The 11,481-nt window shown below is 40.0% G+C and overlaps 2 protein-coding genes across 2 annotated transcripts; one reads left to right on the forward strand and one right to left on the reverse strand.

Annotated features, from left to right (window-relative positions):
• Window positions 1-369: 369 nt before the first annotated feature.
• On the reverse strand, window positions 370-8,289 carry rxylt1 (ribitol xylosyltransferase 1). The gene is made up of 6 exons (XM_036585307.1): window positions 8,099-8,289; window positions 4,850-5,020; window positions 3,206-3,308; window positions 2,642-2,956; window positions 2,335-2,505; window positions 370-1,115 (listed from the first exon to the last, which is right to left on the reverse strand). Exons 1-6 carry the CDS (start codon window positions 8,235-8,237, stop codon window positions 713-715), a joined length of 1,302 nt encoding a protein of 433 aa, XP_036441200.1. The 5' UTR covers window positions 8,238-8,289; the 3' UTR covers window positions 370-712.
• Window positions 8,290-8,481: 192 nt separating this feature from the next.
• Window positions 8,482-11,341, forward strand: LOC118818156 (cytochrome b-c1 complex subunit Rieske, mitochondrial-like). The gene is made up of 2 exons (XM_036585316.1): window positions 8,482-8,712; window positions 10,660-11,341. The coding sequence occupies exons 1-2, from the start codon at window positions 8,550-8,552 to the stop codon at window positions 11,268-11,270; spliced, it is 774 nt and encodes a 257-aa protein (XP_036441209.1). The 5' UTR covers window positions 8,482-8,549; the 3' UTR covers window positions 11,271-11,341.
• The last annotated feature ends 140 nt before the right edge of the window (window positions 11,342-11,481 follow it).

Consider the following 11,481-nt stretch of genomic DNA (forward strand, 5'->3'; position numbering starts at 1 on the left):
CCTTTAACACTGATATATGTAAATGACCTGGGTTATGATTGGTTGCCCAGTCTTGCATCTCCTTCAAAAGTAGGCCAGGCTGAAACCCTCCTTATAACTTAAGTGTGAATAGGTGGGCCTTGACTTCTCCAAACCAGTGATTTCAAAATGGGCCTTATGTGCTCATTTTCCACACATGGACTGTATGTATTGTGGAATGAATGGTATGTCTTAAACTTAACATGCTATATCAATTTCTTCTATTTAAAAAAGTGAGGAAAATGTGTTTTTCTATATTGGCCCCCTTAATATGAATGTTTGTTATATGTACATTACAGTACTACACGTTGGTCACAACATGTTTCTCTAAACTCAAATGAACACAATTCATTTCATTAGAGGTTAAATTCTTTTTAATTCTATTGCACTGCAATGCATGGAAATGATAAAACACTATTCATATGTCATGTTAAAAGCAAAACCATTTAAATATGACCATAAAAACACATCATTGCACAACAGCAAATGTAGACAAAAAGTAAAGGATGTACATAAAATAATTTACAAGGCATATTAACACCAAAAGTACAGTCAAATTTCATCAACTAAATAAATAACATTCTGAGGACAAGCAGCATCTGGGGTCATGTGGCAGGGACGTTGAGTCAGGTCATAACAACGAAGCAGTGCTTTAACTGATCAATCTTTTTTGTGCAAATATGCTGACCTCTCCTTAGCTCAGTTTAAAGAAGGCCTCCTCCAGGACTTCTGTGAACTTGTCCTTCATCTGCTGACGGAATCCAGTGTACCACTCTAGCAGCCTCATTCTCCTCTCCGTCTTCTCTGCCTGGCTCATCACTCTCTCTTTCTCTAGGATGGCTGGCAGCTCCTTCCAATCTTTGAGGAAGATGAAGGGCGCTCCTGCGTCTTTGAGCAGCCGGAGAGGGGAGCTGCGGCCGTCTGCGCAGGCTCCAGGAGTGAGGACGTCCTCCACCACAGGCACAGAGCCATACGCACACGCCTCATAGATACGGTAGCACTCAGTGTTGACTCCTACTGGGCACAGGGTCAGGTCACTCTGAGCCAGAGCCATCTGGTACTGTCGGGAGGTGTCCGCTGTCTCCTGAGGAAGCCACCTAACGCAGGAGAGGAACAAGCATTGTATCACTAAGAACACAATCGTGTTGGAAATCCTGTTCTCTATTTAAATGGTAACTGCATTAATGATTAGAGGAGGTTAATCCTAGTTCTGGACTACATTACACAGTCAGTTGAAATTTTCCCTTCAAAGTCATTTTCTTGTGCTAAGCTCAGTGTATGACAAGAAAGCCAGCCCCAAGAGAAAACAAACAAACAAGTCATTCAGACAGATTTGGTGTGAATTGCTCTGTTCTAAAGAAACGTACAGAGTCAGAATTGTTCATAGTGGTAAAAGGAACAAGACGCCTAAAGAGTTGCCTCTAAAAGCTACCCCAAAGAAGTGTATTACATGAAATGGTTAGGAATACATTACCTAATGCCTGAAACAATGTTTTAGGATGGATTTATGGTAAGATTTTGGCCTAAAACAAATGTTTTAAAACACATTCACGGCACAGAGGTACATGCAGGCGTTAAATTGCAAAATAGTCCCCAAAGAAAAATGATGTTTTTCAGATTTACCACTATTTTACCATTATCAGTATTACTTATAAAAACACGTCTATGTTCAGTGGTAGTTTTGGATAGTAAATTACACAGCCATTTTTCCACTGTAAACATCGTGACTACTGGTTCCTATCATCACCACCACCAAAAATCAGAGTTAATAACGTTCTCCATAATGAACCATTTCACATAAAACCACTACGCATGATTTTCTCTGTATCTTAATGATTGAATTAGGGCAAAAATGAACACATGAAATTCACCTTAATAAGTTAATTATCAAAAATACATCAAGTTACAGTTTCAATGTCGTTTTTAGGTCTGCCACTATAAATTCTATTAGTAATTGAGTACTTTGACAGTTAATCAAATAGTCACATATTTATTAAGGGCTAAACAAAAAATAAAGAACAATAATGAACATTTCAAGAATTGCTAAATACTTGCAAACCTGGCAGTCTGTTACACTACATATGAGTATATATACTTAAAGGTCTTACTGTAAGAGAGACCAGTAGATTTTAAACCATATAATCATTATTCAAATTCACAACTGTGCATTACAGATTCACAGAGAAGGTACATTATAAACAATGACTTTAAAATTAAGAAATTAAGGACGTTTAATCACATACTAGTTATCTGTAATGAGGTGAATGCCTCATAGACATTCTAAGTCGATTGGATAGGACTGTCAGATAAACTTACTTCTCTCGAGCGTTTGTGAGACATTGTTTTTCCAAGCCATTTTGTTTCAGGATGCCCATAAGAGTTTCCCGAGAAGAGTTCTTATAGACCGTGCCAAGAAAGTTGCAGATGTAGGGTCTTGCAGAGCTTACCATCTGAGTGTTTGGCATTACGACTGGAAATTGCCTATACCTGATAACCAAGAGAAAAGAAACAGTAATACTAACCTAAACCTGTTGTGTTAAAGGCTGGGAATCTAGAGACAATCGAATGTTAAACTAAGCACGAACCTAATAATTAATAACTTTACAATTATAAAGCATCTTACGTGGCTACACCAAGAGGCCACTGGAAGATGTCCTTATCGTTGACCCAGGGGCTGTCATACACAAGGAAAAGCAGATCCACAAACCCCCCCTGTCTCTTCAGATAGGGGCTGATCCAATCATTAGTGCACTGTTCACTGCCCAGTAAGACTACAGCCACTTTAGAGATTGTGTGGGCCTGGACTAAAGCCTGAACATGCTGCAACCACTGGATGGAGTAGGAGATCTTCTGCTGTTCTCGTCCATTCAACACCAAAACTACACTGTCAGTGTCCAGAGGAACATGACCCTGCACTACCGCCGGACCTGTGTAGAAACTGTGAGAAGAAAAAGCTCTTTTTTTAAGTCGTTTTCAAACAGGGGTCAAAATCTCACACTGTTTTGAATGCTGAATCAATCTAGTGGATTTTTTTATGACAAATTAGGCTTTATTAAGGTCAAACAAAACTGACAGTCAGCATGCCAATAATGAGCCCTCTAAAATAATGCTGTTGAGCTTTAGCAACAACCTATTTACAGACACTGATTCTGGTTGGAAAACAACCTCTGTATTGCTGACATCTTACCTGAAATTGATCTTTCCTGACTGGATCTCTCCTTCTCTCCACTGACCTGTTTTGTCAGTAGGATTCAAAGGCCCCTCTAAAATGTGTTCCCATAAGTACAGTCCTAAAACAAATAATAAAAAAAAATATATATATATATAACAAACATATTCTAAATGTGTTCATTGTAATGTGCTTAACAGGACCGTATCAGGTAAACTCAAAGTTTCCTTGCTTTTTCGAAATATGTAATTTCAAAACATACTCTTCACTCTCAAGCACACATACGGAAACTAAACTGCAAAAAAGGCCTGTTTGGAATTCATTGGTTTTGTGATGTTATGAAAACCAACTCATTTACATACATTCACTGGCTAATTCATTAAGTACACCTCCATGTTTCTACACTCACTGTCCATTTTATCAGGTCCATTTACCATAGAGGTGCAGCTTATAGTTCTACAATTACAGGCTGTAGTCCATCTGTTTCTCTGCATACTTTGTTAGCCCCCTTTTACCCTGTTCTTCAGTGGCCAGGACCAGCACAGAGTAGGTATTATTTGGGCGGTAGGTCATTTTAAGTACTGCAGTGACACTGATGTGGTGGTGGTGTGGTAGTGTGATGCACTGGTATAAGTGGATCAGACATAGTAGTGCTGCTAGAGTTTTTAAACCCCTCAGTGTCACTGCTGGACTGAGAATTGTCCACCAACCAAAAATATTCAGCCAACAGTGTCCTGTGCACAGTGTCCTGTGACCACCAATGAAGGACTAGAGGATGACTACCACAAGCAATAGATGAGCTATCGTCTCTGACTTTGCATCTCAAGGTGGAATAACAAGGTAGGTGTGTGGTAAGTGACAGTGTTTAAAAACTCCTGTGTCTGATCCACTCGTACCAGTGCAGCACACACCAACACACCACCAACACGTCAGTGTCACTGCAGTGCTGAGAATGATACACCACCCAAATGAGACCTGCTGGGGTCTGGACCATTGAAGAACAGGGAGAAAGGGGGCTAAAAAGTATACAGAGTAACAGATTATAGTCTGTTATATAGTCTATAGACTTTAGTCTATAAAGTGCACCTTTGTGGAGAGTGGAGCTGATAAAATGGAGTGTAAATACAAGGTGGGCGTACTTAATTAAGTGACTGGTTGGTGTATATCTGTACATTCAGTCTACTGCAGTTTAGTCCCGCCCTATTTTAAGGAGTGTTTCAGCCCAGACTGCTTTGTGAATGAGGCACAATACAGGGCAGCCAATCAGTTCATTAACATATATGTGGCCCTAAAGGCATAGGCTGCTTAATCACAAGAGGTTAAGAAAGGTTGGGAAATGCTCATGTAAGCATGAATTATGATTGTTTTGATATATAAAACCACACAAATATAAAACAAAAAAAAATGGAAATGGGCCCTTTAAATTCTGCTCAAATACAGTTCTTAAAGCCCAAGAAAAGAGACTGTACATGTCATGTGCTTATGTGGATTCCCATGAAAACATGACAATTATTCATTACTAAATACAACATTTTATTGCAAAACTGGTAGAAAGATGTAATCTTTTGCTCAGTGAAGTCACTTGTAAAAGGTAAGCAGTCACACAGTAACAACACCAGTGATCAGCACACTGTGAAGGCAATAAGATAACTGGGCACTTACCTATAGCTGCCTTTCCCAAGATCTGAACTTTGTATCTTTTGGGCCTACTCTTAGCAATGCGCTCCTGATATGATCTATAAGCCTCCCTCCGTTTCTGCAGTACAGTGATGGAGTCTGCACGCTCATCCTCCTCCCATGGGTTCCATTCTTCCTCTCCTGCTTTGGTGTTGTCTGTCAACAACAACAAAAAACACTCAATCATCATAAAATGCAACCATGCACACAAACTCCAACTCATGATAATAATACAATATCATACCTGCATTTTACTAGCCAGGCACATCTCTTATATTCTTATGCATGCAAAGTGGTCTCCTCCCTCTCGGAACACATCACTGGCTAACAATAGTTAAGAGCATAAGTAAGTTAAGCATGCAATGCAAAATTATGAGATATTAACCTCTGAGAAAGGTCTATTGAACCAAACTTGTTAAGTAATAGTAATAGTAAAAGGCTGTCCAAATTATAATCTCTCACTCTCTCATTTATCATCTAAGCTGCTTATCCTCCTGGGTTGCAGGGGGGTGCTGGAGCCTATCCCAGCACTCACTGGGCGAAAGGCAGCAAACACCCTGGACAGGTCGCCAGTCCATCACAGGGCAGACACACAGACATACACAACCACACACACACACTCACACCTAGGGCAATTTAGAATCTCCAACTGGCCTGACTGCATGTCTTAGGACTTTTTGAGAAAACTGAAGCACCCGAAGGAAACCCAGGCAGACATGGGGAGAACATGTAAACTCATAACATAATCAGTTAAGTACAATTATTTGAAACAATCACAATTATTTTCAATTATTTTAATTATTTAGGAATACAGTCATTTCTGCAGCAAGCGGAATGTGAATTGGGTGCATTGGGGCTTAAGAAAACAAAAAAGTTATAACTTCTGGTTTGGTGCTTTAACATGTTTAGAGGGCAGTGCTGAGTAACGTTAGAGTATCTGTTAGCTATGTTGCTGATTCTAAATGTTTGGCCTGTAGCAGAATGAGTGTGGGTTTTTTGCTTATTTATTTATCGCTGTTGTCAGAAGAAAACCTCATATCTCCAAAATGGTAACTTCACAGGAAAAGGAAAAAACCTACTTTACTTTTAATTTACACACAATGTAAAGGGCAACGGACATTTTCAAATTATGTCAAAAACTGAAAATGACAAAAATGGAGATATGAGGTTTTCTTCCAACAGCAGCGTTATTCTTGTGGAACTCTGCTTAACACAGCATGAATCTGTGTAACTGCAGACATATGTGTGAGCATTTGAATGCAATCACAATTTTGTACTAGTGTATCATTTCAACAGTACAACCAGTATTAGCTACTAATCAAACACAGCTAGGAAGAAAGATGGCTAATCAGCTAATTTAGCCACTTTGAGTTGCACTCAATGAACAATAAAAGACAATTAATTTGCTAATTGCAATTATTTATATGACAATTAATCGTCAGCTGCAATGCCATGATCGTGACAGGTGTGAGTAATATTCTAACATTTTTCTTCAAGTTATTTATTTACTTATTTATTCACTTATAACATGTGCCTCTAAAGTAAATTACGGTACTGCACAAAAATGACTTCCCCTGGAGTACAGAACTGCCCCTACTTCCAGGTTCAGAATAAAAACAGTTAAACAATGTTAAGTTTAACTGGGTTATTGTAGAAATAATACAATAACTTATTTACCAAAAATCTTCAGCATAAATTTGACAGCAAACATGGACTCAGGAACACATATTGGAGAGACCAGTGAACAGGAACCGCGGGGCTTAATTTTAAAGGAAAGTTTCACCAAAAACAAATCCCAATTTTCCACATTACCCTAAACACAGTCAATAGGCATGTTTAATGTCCAAGTTTGCATCTTTAATTTTCTACAAGAGCTACGAGGCTAATGTAACAAACTTCTATGTCGCTGACAAAGACTTTATCTGGCGATCTCAGAAATTCAGCCTTCAAAAGCAACCTCACTGAGTTATTTTGTCTTTTAAAGATATCTTGTGATAAAGCTTCGACTTAAAATGAATTTTTAAAATACATGCCAGGTGTTATAATGCAAAATAGTACCCAATTCTTTCAGATATACTACTACTTTATCATTGCCAACAGTGCACACAAACAATTCAAGACACATGTAGCTGCAAAGGCTGTTTTGGATCGCAAATAAAATGGCTATATTTGTGTTGTAGATATTGTAACCCCTGGTTGTGATCACTGCCTTTGTAAAGAAAATCAAAGTCAGTAAGTTTCTCTACAGCGCACCATTTCACATCAGACCACTTTGAATGACTTTGTCTCAGAGATTTAATTATGCATAACATTTTAAGTCTGAAGTCAAGCCTGTTCAATATGTAAAGAGGTGAAGGACAGCTCTCACATTGGGCTCAAAACCATCCAGCATAATTGAGCATAATTGAGCCTGTTTTGTAAAATTTGGTAATATGAAGCAGATGATGTATAAATCCACCTTACTACCCAGGGCCACGAGATTACATACATTCTGTTCTTTATCAGGCCTTACCATAAGATGGAGTATACAGCAGCTGTGTTAGCAGTACAGCCACTGATAATAGTGTTTCAAAAGCCTATTTTGCAGTCTCATTCTACACCCTGCAGAGACTTGATTTCACAATTTTTACCCCACACAGGAAAAACGTCGTATGAACGTCGTATGAAACGTGACATGCATTTTAGAGCCGGAGCAGAGAATAAGGGAATATTTAGTCACATCTACACTGACATCTGAAGTACATTTGGCACCTTAAATCTCTATAGATCTATACAGATGTTCTTTCAAAACATTTCCTAAATGTCCATACTTTTCCTAGGGCAGTCCATTCCTGCCACTTCTTTTTTTTCCATTTTTAAGTGAATTGCTATTCCATTATTTCGCAATACTCTCATTATTTTGAGATACTGTCTAATTAGCTTTCTCAAAATAATGACAAAGCATCTCAGAATAATTAGACTGTTTCTCAAAATGCACACATATATATATATATATTTGTTTTGGGTTTTTTTTTTTTTGCAAAATAATGGCAAAGCAATTCACTTAATAACGAAGAAAAAAACAGGTGCTGGATCTTTTTTATTTTAAGTGGGAAGAATGGGCTTTCATAGTTTCCTGATCTATAAATGAATGTTTTTAAATTTAGTATTTATTGTGTAAAAAATCGCGCGCACTGATTTAGCTAGTGAAGTGAATGTAAAGTGGTCAGACAGTCATCACGCAGCTTAACGCACCTGCGGAGCTCTTCTTCACCACTCGGTGAACACGAGAAATAACCTTCTTACTGAAGAACACACTGTACGCAGCGTACAGCGAGAAAAACACATAAGCCAAAACCACAGCTACTGCGATCTTTCTCCGGATTAGTCTCATCCTCAAACCCGAGCTGAGCGCCCATCCTGCTCCAGTAAACACTGACAGGACCCCGGACCCGAGAAGGCTGTATCATTCACTGCCTGTACATAATAATAAGTGAAATAGTTACCCTATGTTGGGCATCCAAAAAACACAACTTTATTTGTAACTATTTTTATAATTCTATTTACAAACATCAGCATATTCTAACTAAAGACTACGTAAATGTCACATTATAATCCGGCGTCCTACACAGTCCTATAAACGGCTTCCGTCTGTGAAAGGCCCTGTGAGGGGTCGCTGTGACCGCCGGTTTATCATCTGCAGAAGATGGTGTCCTTAGCCGGACCTTCGGGCTTTCTCTCCTCTTACCTGCACACAGCGAAGTTCCTCCTGTCCAGACAGGTTAAAGCTGTGGTGCCCGGAGCTGTGAGCAGTGGACATGCGGCGGTGAAGCAGAGAGGAAGCGGCGGAGACTCGGCTCTGACCAGTGGTACGGACTGCGCCCGCAGCTAACAGGCTACATCTCCTTAGCTCAGTTAGCTCAGGCAGAGAGACAGGTTAAAAGTGCGCTTTGTCAAAAATTATCTTCAGCTGTCAGTGATATTTGTAAACTGCTGTATGTGCACCGATCAGCCATAACAGTAAAGCCACCTCCTTGTTTCTACACTCGTTGTCCATTTTAGCAGCTTCGCTTACTTAGTTAGGTGCACTTTGTAGTTCTACAACTACAGACTGCAGTCCATCTGTTTCTCTGCATACTTTGTTAGCCCTCTTTCACTCTGTTCTTCAATGGTCAGAACCCCCACAGAGCAGGTATTATTTAGGTGTCGTTCTCAGCACTGCAGTAACACTGACGTGGTGGTGGTGTGTTAGTGTGTGTTGGGCTGGTCTGAGTGGATCAGACACAACAGTGCTGCTGGAGTTTTTAAACACCTCAGTGTCACTGCTGGACTGAGAATAATCCACCAACCAAAAATATCCAGTCAACAGAGTCCTGTGGGCAGCGTCCTGTGACCAGTGATGAAGGACTAGAGGATGACCAACACAAACTGTGCAGCAGCAGATGAGCTACTGTGTCTGAGGTACATTTACAAGGTAGGAGTGTCCCAGTAGAGTGGCCAGTGAGTGGACACAGCATTTACAAACTTCAGCAGCACTGCTGTGTCTGGTTCAGAAATGTAATACAGATACATGTCAGGTATGTGCCTAGTACTAACAGTTAGTGTGAGAACCAGGAGTTTTTGGGACAGTATGGTAAAATGGAATTTTTTTGCTATTATGGATATGAACGCTGGACCGTGAAAAAGCAGGACAGGAAAAATATTGATGCCTTTGATCTGGCAAAGATTTTTGATTATTTCTTGGATCGTTGAACAAATCAAGCCTCATGTTTCGCTGGGCTCTTTTGGAAATATGATGAGAGTAGTGAATTAATAGGAAAATGCAATTATGCTTGGAACGGTTAACTGTTTAGGAGGAGGACTGCAAGCAGAAAGATGGATGGAGACAATCAGAGGAATGATGAACAAGCAATTAAAAAGCCTAAAGATCCAAAGAGAAGACAGGAATGGCCAGTCCTGGTCTAGGAGATCTGCCACACTGCAGAGTTTATCTCCAACCCTATTCTAGCACATCCAGGTAATGGGAGGTTTTTGGGGCCATCTGAGTGTAAGAGCCAGCTGTGTTGGATCTGAACTCTCAATGGTGGTAGATCTGCAGGACCAGGATTGGGTAGTTTTGTTCTGTAGAAACACTGTCTGTCCATATGGTTGCCAGGAGTTGGTATATGAAAAAATAAAATTATTCATAAAATTTGTATTCCAGTTCAAAAGATTCCAGACCAGATCACAAAATATCTGCTTTTATATCTCTGCGATGTTTTTTGTACATCATTAGCCATACTGAAAAAAAAAATCTGATTTCAGCTGAGCATAAGTTTTGGGACAAATCAATGTAAAGCAAGATTGTCTCTGGCCCACTGACATCACCAGACTCCTGTTAGATTTGTTGGGAATACTCTTTATTATAGCTTTATTGCAGCCTCTTTCAGTTGGTGCTTATTTTGAGTGTTCTCACTTCAATTTCCCCTTCAACAGAAGACCCCTATTGGAAACAGTATGGGCTATGTTGTGTGGAAAAAAAAAGCCATGCTTTAGTCTCGTGCTCATCTTTTGATCTGGAATACTAATTTTATGAATAGACACATTTTTTCACCTTATTGGCTCAGTATTTTTGCTTCTCATTGTATAGGCAGTGCTATATTTCAACTAGGCATATGAAAACATTTGAGTTAGTGAGTTAACTTGTATGTTTCGGAACAAAAAATGCAGCTATGTTTTTTGTTCTTTCTTTGGGTTATTTCTTTACATTTTAACCTCTTATGTGCCAAAACCATCTGCAACCTACTTCTGACATTCTCAAATTATCTTTTTGGTAGGGCATTTTGGAGTGCGTTTTGCCCACACTGATATCAGGATCCCTGATTTCTCTGACTATCGCCGTCATGAGGTGATGGACCCTAAGAAGTCTGCTCAAGACAGCAGTGAGACCCGGAGGGCTTTCTCCTACTTGGTAACAGCGTCCACTGCTGTAGTGGGGGTGTACGCAGCTAAGACAGTAGTTACTCAGTTCGTCTCTTCAATGAGCGCTTCTGCTGATGTTCTGGCCTTGTCCAAAATCGAGATCAAGTTGGGTGATATTCCAGAGGGAAAGAATATGACCTTCAAGTGGAGAGGCAAGCCCCTGTTCGTTCGCCACAGAACCGAGAAGGAGATCGAAACTGAGGCTAGCGTGGACATGGCGGAGCTCCGGGACCCACAGCATGACAAAGACCGTGTCCTCAATCCTTCTTGGGTCATTGTCATTGGTGTGTGCACTCATCTTGGCTGTGTTCCCATCGCGAACGCTGGCGACTATGGTGGGTACTACTGCCCATGTCACGGGTCGCATTATGATGCCTCAGGCAGGATCAGAAAGGGACCTGCACCCCTCAACCTGGAGGTGCCTTACTATGAGTTTCCTGATGAAAACACAGTGATTGTTGGATAGCTATGGACATTCTTTAGTTAATCTTATGTATGTCTGGCCAAAACATGTAATAAATATGTTACTTCAAACTATCAAACATCCCTGTTGTATTCTTGGGTCAGTAATGTGTATTCAAAAGTGAAATGGGTTTTTTACCATGCAGACTTTCCTGAGCATCTGCTTCAGCTGCATGTATAATCTCAATTTATGGGAAACTCCAGAGTTCATTTTC

The sequence above is a fragment of the Colossoma macropomum genome, unplaced genomic scaffold (assembly GCF_904425465.1).
Source record: "Colossoma macropomum unplaced genomic scaffold, Colossoma_macropomum, whole genome shotgun sequence".
Classification (NCBI taxonomy): Eukaryota; Metazoa; Chordata; class Actinopteri; order Characiformes; family Serrasalmidae; genus Colossoma; species Colossoma macropomum.

Coding starts and splice junctions, on each gene's coding strand:
- rxylt1 (XM_036585307.1), bottom strand. CDS start 8,237: ATGAGACTAATCCGGAGAAAGATCGCAGTAGCTGTGGTTTTGGCTTAT. Junction 2,957..3,205: donor TCAGGAAAGATCAATTTCAG/GTAAGATGTCAG, acceptor TTCTTCTCACAG/TTTCTACACAGGTCCGGCGG. Junction 2,506..2,641: donor TGGCCTCTTGGTGTAGCCAC/GTAAGATGCTTT, acceptor CTTGGTTATCAG/GTATAGGCAATTTCCAGTCG.
- LOC118818156 (XM_036585316.1), top strand. CDS start 8,550: ATGGTGTCCTTAGCCGGACCTTCGGGCTTTCTCTCCTCTTACCTGCAC. Junction 8,713..10,659: donor AGACTCGGCTCTGACCAGTG/GTACGGACTGCG, acceptor TCTTTTTGGTAG/GGCATTTTGGAGTGCGTTTT.